Consider the following 21,821-nt stretch of genomic DNA (forward strand, 5'->3'; position numbering starts at 1 on the left):
AAGCATCATATCAATAACAACAGAACCAACACCTGAAGTATCAGAAACAGCTACACCACCACCACCACCACCACCACCACCACCACCACAACAACAACAACAACAACAGAAATGACAGCATCAGTGACATCGGGAGCTACACCACCAGCAGCAGCAAGCAACTCACCATATCCCAGTGAACGACCTACAAGGTGCAGAAAACCTGTCCTTCTGGAGGATTTTTGGTACCTCACCAGGGCAAGGAACGGAGTATGACAGCACAAAATGTAAATACAAATGTAACCAGTTCTCATCCTCATCACCTGCAGATTCTAAGCTTAAACAATCAGTGTCTTAAAAATAAATCATTAGAACTTGAGGTAGCTATGAACAGTGCAAACACTGACTGCATGTGCATTGTGGAGCATTGGTGCAGAAGTTTTGAACTAAGTAGCATTAACATTCATCCGTTTAAGTTGGCAAGGCAATATTGTAGAAAGAATACCAAAAATGGAGGTGTATGTATATTTAAGAAACCAAGTATCAGCTATAAAAGAAGGTGTGAAGCTGAATCATTGAGTGTGGAAAATCATTTTGAAGCAGCAGCCGTGCAGTTGAATGAAATACAGGGAAAAGTCATAGTCATAGCAATATACAGACCACCTACTGGTGATGCATACATATTCTTTAACCAATTAGATATATTGGTTAACACTCTGTTCACCGATAGAGCCACTGCAGTTGTGTGTGGTGACTTCAATATTAATCTTATGGGTGAAAGTAGGCTAAAAGACCAGTCCTAAATCTGTTATGTCGTTTCAACCTGCTTCCACACATACACACACCCACAAGAATAACAAATAATACAGTCAGTCTTATTGATAATATATTTTGAAATGTAGGACGCACAGAAGTTGAAGTAATACTGATTTGGGATTATCAGACCACAATGCTCTTGACCTCAAAATTCCTTCAAGGCCACTAAAAGAGAGGGGAAAACAAACACACACACACACACACACACACACACACACACACACACACACACACACACTCTTCATGTATAAAAGAATTTTTTCTGCAGAAAACTGTGTAGAATTCATAAATATGCTAACTAATGAGGCTTGGGCAGAAGTACTCTACCATTTCTTCATTTGTCGTTGGTGTTGTTGTTGGTACCGTGAGACACCGTTATACCCAGACGAAAGGCGCGTCAATCTTAGAGCATGAGATATGATGACCTTAAGCCATTGACAACACAGAACGGTCACGGTAGCACCTGATTCCAGAATAGCAACAGTAGTTAGGATCTACAAACTATCCCCTCTTGACCAGGTCCACAAAGCTTAACTCGTAACGAGATCCCGTCAAAACAAATTGTCATAACGATCGTCTATAAAGGCTTCGTACAACGAGAAGAAATGTTACAGTTTATGAAATAATAACAGATACGACCAAACTGTCTTGTCTCTTCTGCTTTATTTAACATAACTTTGAGCACAGTTTCATTCGCATTCACCACTCATTCACCAAAACCCTTTGATTAACAGTTTTGGTTGCTTGACACCAACAGTCAATGATAATGATACAGCTTTTCTCCATTTTATAAACTGAAGCCCGCTCTCCGCGATATAAAGAAAAAAAAAAACGGTCTCAATACCGCGTCCCTCATGAGATGCGAATAGACTTATCCCAGAATTGACCGCCCTGTAGGTGTATTCTGTTTAATGACCACACTTCTTTATCCGCTATTTCTCATAACTGAATGTCTATTTGTTATTCTGATTATACACTGTAGCTATTTAAAATTTGTCCCTCTATTTTTCACAACACACAATTAGCACTACTTTACTTGGTTTTTTTTTAAGAGTAAACGGGAAAAAAAGACGCGGTATCATCGGCTTAGTCGATATAAAGAAAAACACCTTAATATGCCCAATTTTATCTCTTCTTATAGGATCGGCTACCTTACTCATTAATTTACTACATATTATTTCCAATAACACTAAACAGGTATCGCCGTTATATTTTAATGGTATTTAAAAGCATGTTACTATTATTATGACCGACCAAATCGCGCGGCATGCGTTTTTAGTGATAACTTTACACTGTTCAAGTTCTGTTACAGCTATGTTACACGGCCCCCCAGACTGTGATGTCTTGAAGCGGGTTCCAGGCAGAACAGGCTTTTTTTTGTGTGTATTGTGACAGGAGAGGGTATTTGTTTTGGCGAATACACTCACTCTCAGATTCACTCAACAAGTCAGTACATACATTTTACAATATTTAAGTTGAGTTAATGGACCTAGACAAAATGCCCTTAACTAAATTCCACATTTGTTTATAGGTTGTCTTAGAAACACTTTGCACTAATCACTTCATATTCACACCACATTTTTGTTCTGGGATGAAGCCCTCAGTTCTTCAACCGACTGCGCAAGGCAGGGATCACAGCCGGGTTCGACGATTGGCATCCTAGGCCAAAACCCTTATCAGGCCACTTGTTTAACCAGAGAGGATTTGGTCCTTTTCTTTTCCTCTTAATTCCACTTTTATATCATCCATCCTCGGTGTTCGGGTGTTACTTGAATCTATATTTTGCTCTTTATTGATAATACTTCTTCAGGTCTATGTGAGGGAACAAGCCCTTAATTACATCAGTATCGCAATCTGTCAGGAGGTAGCTCCCTTCATGAGGTATTTTCATTATTTTGTATGGACCTGTATATAAATATTGCCGTTCTTACTCAGTCTTTTCCTGGTTGATGCTTTTGGGTGATTTCTCAATAAAATTTCTTCCCCTACATCACATGTGACTACTTTCTTCACATTTTTATCAAAACGGGTTTTTCTCAATTGTGCTTGATGCTTCAGGTTTTCGTAGACCTTCTCCACCATATCTTCTTTCTTGGTAATCTTTTGTTCTATCGCAGGTAATTTCTTCATCCATCCAGGCACAATACTTTCACCAAATACTATTTGGTTAGGTGAATAACCTGTCAATAAGTGTGGCAAGTCATTATACACTTTCTCAAATTCATAAATCCAATCGATCCATTTATAATGTTGTTTGGGTATGTACGTCTGTAAAAATCGGTTACCTCTTGGAAAATTCCCTCAACCGGATTTCCACAAGGGTAAAATCTTGAGATGTAAATGTGCTGGATTCCTTGTTCTTTCATAGTGTCTCTCCATACTTTGTTTGTATAATAAGCAGCACTGTCTGTCAAGATCATTATAGGTTTGCCGAGCTCAGTTATATAGTTGCTGATAAATTTGCGTAACATGGGTCGAACGTGGAGATTTTTCAAAGGATATAATTTCACATATTTTGAAAAGAGATCATAGAAAGCCAAAACATATTTGAACCGTCCACGTGTCATGGGACATGGCCCACAGACATCACGATACCAACATTAAAGGTTGTTGTGGGGAGATCGGATGTAATTCTATCTTCCGACAATAGTTTATGGGTTTTGCCTTCTGACATATTTTGCACTTCTTAATAATATTTGTAGCTAAACGTCCCAAATTTGGATGATAGCAGTATTATGCTATTTTGGCTGTACATTTAGCGGCACCAAAATGGCCCCAATTCAAGTAAGTGTACCATACTAGTGATTCCAAATATTTATTTGGAACTCAAACTTTCCAAACATCTTCTTCATCCTTCCCCCGACACAATATTCGGGATTTTAATTGATACTGTTCGTGAGAGTGACTTAGTGTTTTGTTTTCAACAGCATGTCTAATGGCTTTCCACAACTTATCATTTTCTTGCAGTTGTGGAAGACTTCGACATAGCTGTGAAATCTGCCTCTCACAATATTGCTTTGATAAATTCATAACTTTAAAGTCAATAGTCCGTTCTTCACACTCGTCGTCATTCTTTCTTTTCGGTACTCTTGAAAGAGCATCGGCTATGATGTTGTCTTTCCCTCTGATGTATTTGAGTGTAATATCATATTCTTGCAGTAGCAAGGCCCACCGGGTTAAACGTGAATGGAACATCCTTCCTGTTGAAATAAAAGATAAAGCTTTGTGGTCGCAGAATATAATGATCTTCTTTCCATATACAAAATAGCGAAACTTTCTAAGGGACCAGACCACGGCCAGTACTTCCAATTGAGTAGTACAATACGCACGTTCACAGCTAGAGAGTGTTCTGCTGGCAAACCCAATTATTTTGATGGCATTGATATCTTCTGGATTGTCCATCTGGAAAAGAGAGGCACCCAATCCTGTTTCAGAAGCATCCACAGCAATATAAAAATCTTGATCAAGTCTCAGATGATGTAACAGTGGAGCATTAGTCAAAGCATTGTGGATGTTATCAAAAGCTTGTGTGCATTCGGAATTCAACTCCCAGATGACATTTTTTCTTAACAGCCGTAACAAACAGTTTTGGCTTCCTAACTGATTGGGTAAAAATCGTCGAAAAAATGAAACTAAGCCGATAAATGACTTTAATTCCATTCTGTTCTTTGGATAAGCACATCTGTTAATTGCATCCATCTTTTTAGGATTTGGTTTTATCCCTTCAGGAGTAATTATATGTCCAAGAAATTTCAATTGGTTATGAGCAAACTTGGATTTGCTCAAATTTACAGTAACTCCGTATTTCAAAAATTTCGCAAAAACTCTTCCTAATGAGTCCAAATGTTCCTCCCAAGTTTCAGAAGCAATTAGCAAATCATCCACATATAAAGTAACTTCATTCAAAAGGTCTCTGCCCAGTACGGTATCTAATGCCGATATGAAAACACCACCGCTTATTTTCAACCCAAATGGCACGACGGTAAACTGGTAACTTCGGCCCAGAAAAACGAATGCAGTATATTTTCGAGATTGTTTTGATATTCTGGTTTGCCAATATGAACTACGCATATCCAAAGAAGTTAAGAAGCGGGCACCATAAAACTTTTGTACTAACTCTTCTAGGTTCTCCGGTCACGTTTGTACAGGTATAATGATCTTATTGATCTCTCTGGCATCCAACACCAATCTGATGTCACCATTGGGTTTAATTACCGCCACAAGAGGGTTACAATATTCGGAATCTGAGGGCTCAATAATACCCCATTCTAACATTTTATTGATTTCCTTTCTGACTACTTCTTTCTTTGTCCGTGGGATAGAATAGGAAGTACGACAAAAGGGTTTATGTGCATATGTCTTTATATGGTATTCAAAGTCTTTTATTATAACCGGACGTTTACTAAAAATCGACTGATATGCTTCCAACAAGTAGTAAAATTCGTCCCTTTGGATAACAGATAAATATTCTGTTTCCAACACCTATTCCTGCAATGACATTTTATCCATCATTTCTTCAGAACATTCAATGGCAGATATCATACACATTTTCATCATTAATACTGACATATTTTACCATTAGATTCATACACAATTGATTTGGAATTACTCGGCCCTTTCTCAGGATGGCTGTCAAAACATTACCATTGGAATCAAATATACATTCACCTCTCTCTAAATTAATGATTGCACCAGTCTCACATAAAAAATCCAAACCCCAGATACATGGTACTGTCATTTTAGGAATAACCAGGAATGTACTTTCTATTTGAGCCCCCTGTATTGTAACGTCGACATGTACCTGTTTCACAACTTTTTGCATTTTTGCGCTGAACACGCCAGACACGGTACATATTGTGATAGGAAAATTGGGCATTTTTACCCCTCGGCTTATCTGTTTTAAACAGTCCAGCATCATGACACTAATAGTCGCTCCAGTATCAATTAATATTTCAACATCAACATTATTTATACTTGTTGGAATTATTGCCTGTAAAATTTGTCCGCATTTATTAGAAACTTCAGGTTTTTCTTCAATTAATTCATTCCTTATATCCTGATCATTATTGTACCTTAATACTCTCAGTTCAAATTGATGCCTGCCTTCCTTCTCCTTTCCAGTCATCCTAGGAAGGCATTTGGTGACTGGTATTAGTTTAATCTATCTCGTTGAGTCATCGGTGGGGGTTCATGAACTTCCACAATCCGTACAGTATGATCCGAGTTATGGTATTCACCCAGTCACACATTGGAGGCTCCTTCGCCATTGGTATAACTCCTGGTGCTGGATGAGGACTCGAGGCATTTGTTCCATCCTGCTGATGAACATTATGCTCCGAATTATCTTCCCAAAGTCGAATACAATTGGGTTCATCACTTGGGTACCTGTTACTCTTAAGTATCACTACTATTCACATTTGCGTCACCATATCGATGTTTACATCTAGCACCGTAAGTATCTCTTCTATATTTATTATAATCATTGTTTTTATTGCAACCGTAGGACGAAGATTGTCCACGCTCCTGTGATGAGGGTTTGACCTGGTTTTCAGTATTATTATTATCATACGTTAAATTATTATTATAATTATTCGTATTACTATGAGTGTGAGTCGACATTTGATTACTACTCATTTGTCTTGCGTCTTCCATAATCATATCTATAGAGTCAATCACAGAGAAGAATTGTTCTACATCATGGTCAGGAACATTTATTAACTTTTCATGTATATTTATGGGCAACCTTTCCTTCAAAATTCTGATCCCTTCCTTGTGAGAAATTGGATCACTCCAATAACGTGTCTTATTTATGTACTTTCCAAAATATTGCCTTAAAGTACTCCTTTTACTGTTAAAATACTCAGGTTGGTAAACCCCTTTTCTTAATTTCTCTTGTTTACTCAACGACCAGTATTTAGCCAAAAAAAGTTGTTCAAACTAAGCGCAAGTATGGCAACTTTCACTTACTTCGGCGGCCCATAATGCGGCTTCTCCGTTAATTTTGGATACTACAAATTGAAGTCGGTCGTGTTCTGACCAGCTACATGGAAATATTCTTTTGAAATTATTGATGAAGATTTTTGGATGCAGGTTGTTCTCTTCAGTGGAGAATGTTGGGAATTGTCTACTTTTAAAAATGCTGTTCTCCACCTTTAAAGAAGACAAATATCCTCGCTGACCAAAAGAATCATCGTCTTTACCAACCGAATCATCAACTTCCCAATGCAAATTTTCACCACAATTATATTTCGTATTATCACATGTTCCGTTGTTTTTCGACCTATTCTCCGAACGTTCGTCCTCTGTCAACAAATTTTGTGATAACTTTTGTTCTAGCTCCACCAATTTATGATTGGTTTCCTTTTGCCATTTAGGTAACTCATCAACTATTTTGTCTTTTATTTTCTGAATTTCACTAGTGAAGAGCTTAATTAATTCATCATTTCTACTTAGGTGCTCATTGAGATTTTCATTTGGTTGGGATCCAATAGTAGTCTTAACCTTGTCTATAATTTCATTTCCTTTTATTTCTATCCATTCAGATAGATCTTCGTCAAGTCTTTAGTTTGATCTACTAAATACTTGTCAATTCCCTTACGAGCATCAGACTCAAACTCGACTATTTGTTTCGAAAGCTCTTCTATCTGTGCGCTAACAATGAAACAGCTGCTTTCACACTTAACTATCCTATTGGACAGACCATCATAACTCTTCGAAACTACCTCATATTTCTTTTCTATGACATGAAGTTTTCCCATTAAATTATTATATTGCCTTTCTTAAGGTGTTAGAAAACTCTACATCTAGTTCTCCAAATTTCGCATTTAATTGAGTCTCCCAGTCTGCCTTTAATTCTTTCTTAGTATTTTCCTGTTTATAATCAATGGTGTTCAGTTTGCTTTCCAAAGAATCCATTTTCACTTCTAATGAACCAAATTTGGCTTCAAATTTTTTATTTAACATTTGATTGTCCTCTTTTAATTGCTTATTATCTTCTTCTAGTGAACCAAGTCTTCCACTCATTACACCCATTTGAGTATTTATTGATACCAGCATATCAAACATTTTTTGATTAATATTTCCATTTTGAGGATCAACTTGCTGATCTACTTCGAAAACCTCAAGATCTTTATGTTCTCCCACACTGCTTGCCTTACTTATCATTGTATTTGAATCTCCTAACGGCTCTAAATCAGTAACTGTATTATTATCTGTAGATGTCTCCTGTCCCACATTGAGCTCATGGGATGCATCATCCGTATTCTCTTCACTTTCCTCTCTCTCTCTACTCATTACTCTACTCAACTGCACATTATCACGTATTCTTTTCGTTCGTTTTGACATGATTATTCACTACCAAGACATACAATTATTTTCACTATTTATTTATATATATTTATCTACCAAAGACACAAGTCTCAACTTCCTTTTTTATAATTATAAAGTTATTTTAATCATACCTGGTAGCATTGCTCACTTTTAGCAATTATTGAAGAATACCTCTTTCATTGGACAGACTCACTGGCTGCTACAATATTTTCCAACTCTAGGGTTCATGAATCCGAATGACACTCAACTCGATGCAGCAATCCTTCTCGATCGAGCCCCACGTTGGGCGCCACTTCTACCGTTTCTTCAATCGTCGGCGGCGTTGTCGTTGGTACCGTGAGACACCGTTATACCAAGACGAAAGGCGCGTCGATCTTAGAGCATGAGATATGATGACCTTAAGCCATTGACAACACACAACGGTCACGGTAGCACCTGATTCCAGAGTAGCAGCAGTAGTTAGGATCTACGAACTTTCCCCTCTTGACCAGGTCTGCAAAACTTAACTCGTAACGAGATCCCTTCAAAACAAATTGTCATAACGATCATCTATAAAGGCTTCGTACAACAAGAAGAAATGTTACAGTTTATGGAATAATAACAGATACGACCAAACTGTCTTGTCTCTTCTGCTTTATTTAACATAACTTCGAGCACAGTTTCATTTGCATTCACCACTCATTCATTGAAACCCTTTGATTAACAGTTTTGGTTGCTTGACACCAACAGTCAATGATAATGATACAGCTTTTTCCTTTTTATAAACTGAAGCCCGCTCTCCGCGATATAAAGAAAACAAAAAACGGTCTCAATATCGCGTCCCTCGTGAGATGCGAATAGACTTATCCCGGAATTGACCGCCCTGTAGGTGTACTCTGTTTAATGACCACACTTCGTTATCCGCTATTTCTCGTAACTGAGTGTCCATTTGCTAGTCTGCAGCTATTTAAAATTTGTCCCTCTATTTTTCACAACGCACAATTAGCACTTCTTTACTTTTTTTTGTTGTTTATATATATATATATATATATATATATATATATATATATATATATATATATATATATATATATATATATATATATAAAGAGTAAACGGAAAAAAAGACGCCGTATCATCGGCTTAGTTGATATAAAAAAAAAAAAAACACCTTAATATGCCCAATTTTATCTCTTCTTATAGGATCGGCTACCTTACTCATTAATTTACTAGATATTATTTCCAATAACACTAAACACGTATCGCCGTTATATTTTAAATGGTATTCAAAAGCATGTTACTATTATTTTGACCGACCAAATCGTAACAAATTGCGCGGCGTGCATTTTTAATGATAACTTTACGCTATTCAAGTTCTGTTACAGATAACTTGACTCATAATGTTACAGTACTATCCCTAACAAATACAAATGATGCATATAACACATTTTCTTCCATTTTCATGGGATATTTTGAAATGTGTTTTCCAAAAAAAGCTGTCAAAAATCAGGTCACATGGCAATACAAAGCCAAGTTCTTGGGTCACAGCTGGCATCAAAACTTCCTGTGGAACTCTAAAAAGACTAATTTCTAAAATGAAAACATCCACAGACCCACAATTCATAGAATATGTCAGGAATTACAAGAAGGTATATAGAAAAGTAATTGCTAAAGCAAAATTCATGAGTAATGATAGTTTTATAAGACAGTCTGAAAAGAAATCAAAAGCCATATGGGGTAAAAGACTGAAACGAGGTACAGTTGTGAAAACCAGGACATTAGCCCCAAAAATTTAAAAAATGTCAATATTAATAAACAAGATTTGACAAATTATATTAACAATTATTTCATAAATGCAACAACTTCATTAAGCTTAAAATTTACAAATGAAAAACAACCTGAATATCCAAAAACAGCTTGTAGGATGAGGGTAGAGCCAACAAATGAGGGTGAAGTGTTGAAAGTGATACAAAGCTTGAAACCCAAAATGTCGGCTGGCATAGATGAGGTGCCTGTGACAATCATAACAAGGACAGCACCACAAATCGCAAAGCCCTTTGCACACATAGCCAATTTATTATTCAGTGAAGAAGCTTTTCCAGAAAGGCTGAAAATTTCAAAAGTGAAGCCATTATTTAAAAACGGCGACAAGTATAAGGTAAAAAAATATCGCCCAATATGAATCCTCCCAGCATTTTCAAAAATATTAGAAAAACTAATGAAGCACCGAATCAACAAATACCTAAATGACCATAATTTACTAGACAGAAATCAGCATGGCTTCCATGCACATAAAAATACCGAAACAACAGTAATGTGCTACACTGAACAAATAATCAAAAATCTAGAAAAAGATTATAGTGTAGTAAGAGTAAATTTAGACCTCTCCAAAGCTCTTGACACTGTGAACCAGGACATTCTTTTAGAAAAATTGGAAGCATTGAGTATACATGGGATAGGAAAAGAAAATGGTTTAAATCATACCTAAAAAACAGAACACAGGTTATAGGACTGACATCAATCTACTCCAACCACAAAAAAAATTCAGTATCAGAGGCCAAAAAAAAAAAAAGTAGATATAGGATTACCACAAGGCAGCATCCTACGGCCCATATTGTTTCTTGTCTATATAAATGATTTTCACACCTCAGATGATGTAGCCAAAGCAATAATATTTGCAGATGATACTAGTGTGATAATAAGTGCCCCAAAGCAATTGCTACCAACAACTGCTGAGAAAGTACTAAATTACATCCACTCTTGGTTCAATACAAACAGGTTGACATTGAATGTAAATAAAAAATTATATGCAGTTTGGGAAAAGATGTCAAAATGTAAATCTCGATCTGGTGTCGGGTGACAAAGCCTTAGGCAGAGTGACATCCACAAAACTGCTGGGCATTGATGTGGATGAAAACTTAAATTTTAATGACCATGTAATAAAACTTGCACAGAAACTTAATTCATCCTGTTTTTCCCTCAGAATTATTGTAAATTTTTGTACCTCAGAGGGTGCCAGAATGGCATATTTCAGCTATTTTCAATCTCTTGCCACATACGGAATAATATTTTGGGATTCCACAACAGGGTGCCTAAAACAAATTTTTTTGTTGCAGAAGAGGGCCATCCGAATAATAACTCACAGTCATCCACAGACACACTGCAAACCCATATTCAAAAAGCTTAGAATTCTTACTATACCATCATTATACATATACAAATGTGTATTGTATGTCAGGACCCACATTGCAGATTTTCAGACAAATGTCGACTTTCATAACTACAATACCCGTAATAGCGCAGCACTCCATACGCAGCAAACAAAAAGAACAAATACACAAAGGCATGTGAGCCATATCGGTGCAAAACTGTACAACGCACTGCCAGTCAACATCAGGCAGTTAGAAGATGATGACAAATTTAAAACAGAATTTAAAAAATTTCTAGTAGAACAATGTTTTTATTCTGTAAATAACTATGTAGGTCAATAATTTTTTTCTAATGATATTTATAAAGGCAAAATGGAAAATACTCTATCTGTAACTAATCATTCATTACCGAATCATTCAATACATTTACATACTTAAAGGACAGCTGTTGTGTGATGTAAATATATACTTAAGCAATGTTGTGTATATAAGGACTTGCCGTTTAGGGACGACAAAACTAAAGCCTTATGAAAAACAGACTATGCATTTAAAATAAAAAGCAGGGATGCATATTGGCTATATTAATTTCATTGTATTATTTTGTTTTATACTTTTTTATGTATATATTGTTTGTGTCCCATTTCTTTGAAATGGCTTACATGTACCCTTGACAACATCCATACAATATTTATTGTCAACGGATGGATAAATAAAATAAATAAATAAAGGGATAAAAATATCTTGCCCACAAAAAAGGGAACTGTATCTTAAAGCTAGAAGGAGCAATGGCCCAGAAACAATCAAACATTACAAAAACTACTGCACCATATTAAAAAAAAAAAGTTATTAAAAAGTCCAGAAGTATGTGCATTATGCCTGAGATTATCGCCTCTGATAATAAAATTAAAACAATTTGGAATATTGTTAAGAGGGAAACAGTGCAACCAAGAGTGCAGGAAGAATATTTATATGAAAACTCAATGAGACATTTGTTTACAAAAAGTTAGAAGTACAAAATATTTTTAATAATCGTTTTTAAGTGTAGTGAAACTAGGATCCAACTATTCAATACAAAATGCAAGGCAGTACATGGAAAAGGCAATTTGATAAAATTGAAATTCAACCCACCTCTCTTACTGAAATTAGGACAATAATAAATTCACTCAAAGTAAAAGCTCACAGGGAATTGATGGCATTTCCAACAGAGTACTAAAAGCTTGTTCCCAACAGATAAGTAGGATTCTCAGCCACATATGTAGTAGCTCACTGAAACAAGGAATTTTTTCAGATAGACTGAAATAGGCTATTGTTAAACCATAGCATAAAAAAGGGGAATAGGTCTGATGCTAACACCTACAACCCAATCTCACTTCTGACAGCTTTATCCCAAATTCTTCAAGAAGTAATGTATTCATGAATAGGTTCACATCTTTGTAAAAATGAAGTACTAACAAAATGTCAATTTGGTTTTCAGAAAGGCTTTTCAACAGAAAAGGCTGTATACACTATCATTGATCAAACATTAAATGCTCTGGATAACTGAACAGCGCCCATTGGGATTTTCTGTGATCTCTACAAGGCTTTTGACTGTGTGAATGATGACCTTCTTATAGATATGCTTCAGTATTGTGGTATGAATGAGACAGTGCACAAATGGTTTAATCCATAGTTAATTGGAAGACTGGATAAGGTTAGAATTAACAGTGCTGATAGTTTGCAAAAATCTGGGAGGTACCAACAATGGTGTCCCACAGGGTTCAGTTTTGGGTCCCTTATTGTTCATAATATAAATATTAATGACCTGCCACTTTATATTCATGAAAATACCAAGCTAGTTCTTTTTGCTGATGATACAAGTATAGTAATCACACCCAACAAAAAAGAATTAGCTGAGGAATTGTAAATAATGTCTTTCAGAAAATTATTAAGTGGTTCTCTGGAAACTGACTCTCACTAAATTTTGAGAAAACACAGTACATACAATTCTGTACAGTAAATGGCATTACATCATTGATAAACATCAACTTTGAACAGAAGTCTATTGCTATAGCAGAATACTCCAAATTTCAGGTTGTGTGCATGGATGAGAAATTGAATTGGATGAAACAAATTGATGATTTGCTGAGATGGTTAGGTTCAGCTACTTACACTACTAGGGATACTGAAACTTTGGTGATAAACATGTCAGTAAAATGGATTACTATGCCTATTTTCATTCACTGCTTTCATATGTCATCATATTTTAGGGTAATTCATCATTAAGAGGAAAGTATCCACTGCACAAAAGCATGAATTCAGAATAATAGCTGGAGCTCATCATAGACACCTTGCAGAGATTTATTTAAGGAACATGGGATATTCACAGTACCTTTGCAATACATACATTGACTTATGAAATTTGTTATCCATATCAGTTCAAAAATAATAGCAAAGCACATAGCTACAACACTTGAAGAAAGGATGATCTTCACTATTCTGGGTTAAATTTGACTTTGGCACAGATAGTGGTTAACTATGGTGGCACAAAAATCTTTGGTCATTTGCCAAATAGTATTAAAAGTCTGATAGACAAATTAAAAAAATTTCTGAATGACAACTCCTTGTATTCAATAGATGAATTTAGATATGAAGTAGCGCACACACACACACACACACACACACACACACACACACAGAGGGTGATTCTAGTTAAAGTTAGACTTTCAAAAAGCTGTAGAAATAACACCACTGGTCAGAATGGTGTCAAGTTGTAACGGAATATTATTGCAGAAGGGGTAAAACATATGGCAGAAGTAAAGAAAAAGTGTGAAAACTGATCAACAGATGGTGCTGTACATGTCAGAATACGTAAATGAAAACACCTGTCATGTGCACGACCCATTGAAGTTGGTATAAACACACCGGGTACACGGCTTTTCCTCCTTTTATGTCTATGACGTTTGCCATGTCTGTCTCAATGCAGGATCATGCTCTGCTTTTAAAGCTGTATTACAAGAATGATGACTGTGCACGCGATGCTCTGAAGAAGTTCTGGACACTGAGGGGTTTGAAGACTGCCATGGGCCTGGAGAAAATGATTCAGGAACTCGAAAAGACCGGTTCTTTTGATGTACAACCTGACAGAAGGTGGAAACGAATTGATTCGACATCAGTGGAAGCAGTGGCCACAGCAATGTATGAGGAGACGAGTGGTGGTGAACAAACTTGGAGTGCATGGAGAACTGCCCGTACATTAGAAATAAACATGAGCACGGTGCATAAAATCCTACAAAACATCTTTCTTTGTATCCATTCAAAATTACCCATGTGCACGAGTTGCTTCCTGTTGACCTGGTGGAAAGAGACCTTTGTTTTAGAATTTTTTGCTCGCATGGAAGTGGAAAAAGGTTGGCTGTGGAAGATTTTGTGGGCAGATGAAGCTCACGTACATCCTTGTCAATACACAGAATTGTTGAATATGGGCAACGGAAAATCCACATGCAAATCAACCAGTACCACTACATCCTGAAAAGGTCACCGTGTGGTGCGGGTTTAGGGCATCATTTATCATAGGGCCATATTATTTCGAAGAGACACATGCTTCCTATTACCTGTACCATCGCTGGTAAGCTATATGAATGTCTTTTGTGCAAACATGTCATTCCAACTCTCCAACAGTGTGTATATGTGAGTGGAGTCATTTTTATGTAAGATGGCGCACACCTGCACATTGCAAAGCTAATTAAGCAGCTGCTCAAGCACCATTTTGGAAATGCTAGAATTATTAGCCACCATTTCCCTACAGCCTGGCCATCCCAATCACCTGATCTAAATTCGTGACTTGTGGCTGTGGGGATATCTGAAAGATAATGTCTTCAGTGTTCAAATTGCAAACTTAGCTACACTGAAGGCACGCACTGCCCAACACATTCTGAATGTGATTCTGGAAACACTTCGATCAGTTGTGGAACATGCTGTTTCTCAATTTTAATTTGTTGCAGAAAACGGTAGACAGTATATTGAACACGTTTTGTACCAGTCACTTGGAAATTAATAATCTGATTTGATTTTGATTGATGCTTCTTATACGATTTTTAGCCTCAGGATAATTAATAACTGATATGAGTGATGGTTTTTATGTGGTTTTTCTCCTCAGGGCAATTAAAAACCGATGTGAGTGATGCTTTTTATGCAGTTTTTGGTCTCAGGACAATTAAAAACCAGTTTTTCCCATCCAATGTGATATGACCTTGCCGAGGTGGGTGGGCTTATGTAACTAACAGTATCACATCTGTACACCCATGCACACTGAGTAGTACAGTTTGTTTAATGTCAAACATACACCTTAGGCATTGTTGTACGATTCATTTGTCATTTGTCATTTGTAGTCAACCACTATTAAATTATGATGCTTACAGCTCCAGCTATTGCTACATTTTGTAACTACTTATTTTTCTTCTGCCATACCTTTTCCCCCTTCTCCGATGAGATTCTGTTGCAATTTGACGTCATTCTGACGAGTGGTGTTATTTCTACAGCAGTTTGAAAGTTTAACTTACTCAATTATGCATGCTCGATCAAGTTGGACAGTGTACTTGTGGCTTTAAAAGCTACATTACGTTTCATAAACAGTTATTAGACCCAACCTGCAGATGGCTGATCACCATGGGCTGAAACCTGCACTCTGCCCTTGCTGGCAAATGCATCTTTGTTTGATTGAGCATAAATAAAGGTAAAGCAGAGAGCTGATATGGTAATGCTCTAGTGACACATGGCCAGCATCATCTAAAAAGTACTTCAATTTGACTGTGACCCTCAATGCAGATGATGTGTTTAGTTGCGAATGAGAAACAATATGCTCTGTAATTGATAAACTTGCTCATTGGATGAATGTGGTATAATTCTTATCACACTATGTTTTAAAGCTGACTGCCTTACTCAATTACACCCTTATCTTCAGCATATTTCTTTATATCTTCCTTGTCCTTTTCTGCAATTATTTCACGACGCAGATCATTAATTCTTTTTTGCTCCTCATCATGTCTTTGCTCTGCTTTCCATACTTTCTCAATATTTCTTGTAGTAGATGGATGCCATGATTTCTTTAAGTTCTGAAAAGAGCACATGTTGATAAAGTATATAAATACACAGAGAAGTAAGTATAGTATTCCATATGTGATACATATCGCTATTTTCTTAAGAAATTAAAAGTCGTATAAAATACTGTTCTGTGTTACTTCTTACTGTTTTATTTTATCTATCAGACACTGCTGATGACACAACTTTATGAGACATGTCATAACATGGCAATAATTTTTAAAAAAGAAAAGTATCATGATATTGAAGTATAAATATGACAAAAATATGCTATCATAATAACAATAAACTATTAAAAGTATATAAATTAATAAATGCTGCCAAAAATAATTAACATATTGTTTAAAAGGGAAGGTGTCAGATGTGTCATATCAACAGGTACTGTTCTGCAACTGTATGGAATAATTCAGGAAAACAATGAAGATCAATAACTGAAACTGAAGTCTTCAAATAGGATTTGGAAAGTTGTGTCTTCTCACTGCTAGGTTTAACTCTCATATAAATTACAATACTTGAAGATGCACTCACAATCTAGTGATCATTCCTTTATGTTTCAGAATAGATGATATTGTTCCTTTTAAACAAGTTCATTTCGACAACCACAAATTTCATGACCAAGCTGATGAACTGTGAATACTGTTAATCATAATTTTTAAAACATTTATACCAGTTAACTCAACTACAAAGATTAATTCAGGTGTTGATAGACAGATTCTTAATAACATATAACATTCACATTGATAGCATCGCCTTGAAAAGTAGGCCAATGAAAATTTTTTAAGCAATTCGAATTAGTTGAGATTATTGCTGGTAGTCAATGTTAGTCAGTAGCATGGAGGAAAAATGGTATCAATACTTATTTATATTTGTTTCAGATTTTCTAGATTAATCTTGTGATAAATTTGATAATCACCACAGATGACGTTTACAGCAGAATATTTCCACATGAATTTCGTTCAAAATCATTGTTGCAGCACGCTATAAACATCTAGCAGCATTCCTGAGAGACCTCGAGAGCAGTTGCAAACAATCCGTGTAATGTCAGATTGGTTTCGTTAATAACTGTTAATGTGCGGGTAATAATTCTAATCAGTTTCTCATTCCTCAATTAACAATTTCATTTGAATCACTTACCAAATCTCCTCCTCCCATTATAGGTTAGTGACACTTTGAGTAATGCGTACACTACAAGACACAGGACTGTTTAATGTTTAGTGTTTACAAACTTCGTCTGCAAATCAACATTAAACAATCATCTCTGGTTACAGATGTTGTATAGTGTATCAATATGTTTGATTACGTAAATTAATTTGTGGTATATATGTGCGATGTCCACTGATGTAACTCCATCCCAACACTCGGGCAAGTTTCGCATATCTCTCGGAGAATAACCGAAATATCCTATTCGATTAACTCTAACAGAAGCGCTTCATGTTTGTTCTGCAGAGTAACTTCAGAAATACACAATTTCTTCCATACGTAATTTTTCCCCGCGAAAGTTTAATAATAATTAACATTTTCAGCGATGGCTTTCTTAAACGTTACTTGGGGGGTGGGGGGGGGGTCTGTTTGACAATTGTTGTGCTCTCAAAATCATTCCCTACGATTTTTCGAATGTCGTATACTTCGATGTAACAAAACTGCTAAACCCCGGAGATAATTTCCGTAAAAGGGCAAATTCTAGCCATGGGTAACCGAATATTAATATATTACAGTTGACATTATCTGAATGAAAATAGGTACAAGGTGATATTCTGTATCTCTTTGTTTCAGCTACAACGATTTGTGACCTGATAGCCTCATCTCTGAGAACAGAGAAATGCCAGCTGACTGAAGGAAGGGGAAGTGTTTGTTTTGAGTTGTGTTTATGGTTAGGTGGAAAGGGAAACAAAAAAGTAAATTGATTTTAAAAATATCTACGGTCGTACGAAATTTGGTGCATTTGCAATCGACGAGATTTTATTAAATGTTCTTCTTTATTGTCAAGGTCAGTTTAGATTTGCAGTGTTGCGTGACAGTATTCTGTTTCCTTGCATGCTATGACTGATTTGATATTTTATAATGAGATGTACTGCCAAAAATGCATGTATACGTGCCAAGACAATAAATAACTGCATTCGAAAACATTTGAGTGTTGATTATTTTCACACAAAAGAATTGTGGCGTCTCCGAGTTAATTCGAATTTGTAGAATAGGAATCCGTCGGCGTAGAACGTATGAGCTGTTGCACCTTTGATTAACGCATCATAATTAAGATGGACAAAACAGACAGTAAAAAAATATCACTGCGCTCTATAGAAATCCGGACTTAACTTTGGATTTAAATCAATCGCTGGAAACAGTCTCAATGGGTTGCCGCAAATTAGTTGAACCCCTGTCTGGTCTTTATACAGTAGAAGTTAATTGTCGAAAGCCATTCCTTACATACTAGTCTTGCGATACCATGTCTCTACAGCAAATAGGTACACAATTGTAAGCTGTAACTGTCTCTCCTGTAATAATTGCATCAAGGAAGCGAAAATGCTGTAACAGCTGAAACTAAACATGTTTAGTGTTTATAACCGGAAAACACGTAAAGTGTATAACTTAAGAATCTAACCTTATCTTCAATATAGTAAGTGATACCACAGGAAATTTTCTACGTACACAAAGTCGCAGATAGACACGATCTTTTTAGAGCAAAGAATCTGGTTTTGATGAATGGCGTACACATTTGAGCCATCGTTTTCTCGTGTATCTGGTGCCTCTTGCCCCCCCCCCCCCCCTCTCCACAAGTCCTTGGAACGTATCAGTTCCCAATATTAAGACAGCTAATTGAGTGACGTTACCTCCACCTTTTCAGCTAGTTCTGTGAAACATTTCTTCTTTTTATTATCTTCTGTTGTAATGTGATTCTTCATTGTTGAATTATAAATTTGCAACAAAACTAATTAAAACTGAAAATAGCTCATTGATTACTGTCAAAACTTCTGTAAGGAATGTAAAAGTGTTACCAAACTGCATATTCGAAGCATGCCTATTAAAGAAATTTTCTCAGGAACAGCTTCTGCAGGCTGACTTCTTGGTATCTCGTTTCTACACCTTACCATTACTTCTTGTTTATCTCCTGAATAAAGAATTGTTTTTCTTTGCGTGGTCCCCTGGTTTGAAAGTAATTGTACAGCATACCAACATTTAAACTGCTTACAATTATTTCATTCTCACAGTGTGTTGCAATTGACTGTATTATCAGTCATTTAAAATATTCTCACATCTTAATTTACGTTTCAGTAATGATAAAACTGCCCATAAATTTTGAACAGTGATGGACTTGTAATTTAGTAAATATTTTAAACTCAGATTGCAGAATTTAGCTACGTCACCTCCGATTTGTCATATCTTGGGAAAGAAACTTGAGTTGTGGATATTGGTGATTCTGATTCCACACTAGTGTTATGATTGGCTCCATCTTTGACTTATGCAAATATCCTAGGTAAATCTGTGTTAAGTTGCTAGTGTGGAAGAGCAATTGCTCACCAATGAATTGGGTGCATCATAAAGGACATTGTGTGGGCATAATTAGTTTCCTAAAAGTCTAAAGATTGACCAAAACAATTTCCAAATGATTTAGGCCTATGGTGTTTTTGCTGGCATCTGTAGATTAAATTATTTCAAAAGATTACGCTCAAGAGCAACAACTAGCAAAGTAAATCATTGCAGCTTGGTTGGAAGTGTTAATATGAGTGAACACTCCTTAGTGTATTCCAACAAAATAACTGCTTCAAAATGAAAAGATTGACCTGCTGGTAAAAAAGAAAAGAAAGAAAGAAACATGTATGATTGGATGGCATACATTGATCGTGACACTGCTTGGAATTCCGGATTTTCAGCAGAAACCTGTAGGTAGGTACTATATAATACTGCAAACACAACATAAAAACAGCTACATGTAAGTGTGCTGGGAATGTTGTAACTGAATATTCCTATTAATTCAGCCCAAACATCCCTGGTAGCAGAAAAGTGGTTTTACTGCTGGAGTCCTTTCAAGGTGGCAGATTTCAAGCTGTAACTATCAATTTAAACCCTTGCTTTCGACAGAGTGGCTTTAGAACAGAAATGTATCAAAGAAATAAATAACATAATTATTAATAGTATATCCTATGCATAGTACAGCAACATCTAAATAACTTTGCTGCCTCTTGGTGTCTTTGATATTGTCACTATAAGTGAAAAGAGTTATGCAGACACCCTCGGTTGTTCATTTGCTATGTAGATAGAAACTAAGTCTGAATGTTGTATTCTTAACAGAACTCATAGAATTGTGCTCCGTAGCATAATTGCAGGAGCTGTACTGACGTGGCTGCAGGCTCTGAACTAAACGGTCTGACTGCTGGACGTCAACTGTCTGAGTGCGTGACCGCACAGTGTTTTCTTTTGTGCCTGTAAATGAAAAGATTTCCAACTCCGCCAGTACAAGGAAGAAACAATGCAGTCCACGGTTAACAGTGTTCCCTTTGGCAGTTGGCAGTGCTGTCAGCACATGAGTACGACATGCAGATGGATGTGGCACAGGAGCGGAAAATGGTCCAAACTTGTGTGTACCATCTGGAGGCTGCTGCCCAGCACTGAGAGGTGGCAGGTGATTGGTTGTAGAGAGAATAAATGTTATTCTTTTACCATGTTAATAATCAGTTCTGTAGAGCATAAACTTGTAGCATGGAAAGGAAACTAATCCCCTGATAAGGAAATTAATCCTCTCTCCCCCCTGCAGGATGATATCTTGTCACCATAATAGAAAGGAGAGTATCACACAAACAGATTACATTACAGGAATAAGGATATAATGAGAATGTGTGATATCAAGTAAAGCTTCCCTAAAATTTGTTAGGTGCCATGCATCCCTTCGTGACCTTCACAAGTAATAATTAATTGCATATTAACCAAGACCCAAACTCAACCACACCAGTCATAGCCAGTACAATAACTATAACTGATTCACATCAAACCATTTGATTCTTGATTTCAAATTTTATGTATTTACAGCTGAGTTAATGTTATAATTTTCCTTCCATGGCATTCTGACAACTTTCGTAGATGTTTTCATCACAGACAAAGTGAGAGAAAGGTTTTCTCCCAACATAGTGATTGGACTGAACATCGGGTGAGGACCCATCTACTGCCAAGGATTTTCCTTAGTGGAAGGACTGAAATTATAAGCAGTCATCTTCATGAGCACAATCAAGGAGCTAGAAGAAAAGAACCCCAGTTCAAAGAGTGACACAAATGGCTTGGAGAGCAATGTGCTAATCATATACAGCTGCGTAACAACAAAAAAAGGTGCCATTGATACAGGATGGCACAATGATAAGTCATAAGCTCATCATGGGTCTGAGCTTGGAATTGTATTTTATTATGACATGATTTGACTTATTGCTTTGCTGATTTCTCCACTTCTTTGAATCAGTTTGTGCCACGTATATCCTAAACTTGATTTGTTTGTGATGATTTGTTGAT

At 36.4% G+C, this 21,821-nt stretch overlaps 2 protein-coding genes across 6 annotated transcripts in view; one reads left to right on the forward strand and one right to left on the reverse strand.

Moving 5' to 3' along the window:
* Positions 1-17,898, reverse strand: part of LOC126272135 (pre-mRNA-splicing factor CWC25 homolog) — a 30,379-nt gene extending 12,481 nt beyond the window's left edge. Inside the window, exons 1-2 of one of the 2 annotated variants that reach the window (XM_049974742.1) lie at positions 17,463-17,898; positions 16,170-16,342 (exon numbers count right to left, since the gene is read on the reverse strand). In XM_049974742.1, the coding sequence (XP_049830699.1) occupies positions 16,170-16,342; positions 17,463-17,480 (191 nt within the window). In that variant the 5' untranslated portion in view covers positions 17,481-17,898. The remainder of the gene's footprint in view (positions 1-16,169; positions 16,343-17,462) is intronic. The other variant, XM_049974743.1, reaches the window with a different exon arrangement.
* Positions 17,899-17,931: 33 nt separating this feature from the next.
* Positions 17,932-21,821, forward strand: part of LOC126272134 (probable phosphorylase b kinase regulatory subunit beta) — a 154,438-nt gene continuing 150,548 nt past the window's right edge. For all 4 annotated transcript variants that reach the window (XM_049974738.1, XM_049974740.1, XM_049974739.1 and 1 more), the window contains exons 1-2: positions 17,932-18,018; positions 18,102-18,315. The gene's annotated coding sequence lies outside the window, so the exon portion shown is untranslated. The remainder of the gene's footprint in view (positions 18,019-18,101; positions 18,316-21,821) is intronic.

Source organism: Schistocerca gregaria, chromosome 5, assembly GCF_023897955.1.
Source record: "Schistocerca gregaria isolate iqSchGreg1 chromosome 5, iqSchGreg1.2, whole genome shotgun sequence".
Lineage (NCBI taxonomy): Eukaryota > Metazoa > Arthropoda > Insecta > Orthoptera > Acrididae > Schistocerca > Schistocerca gregaria.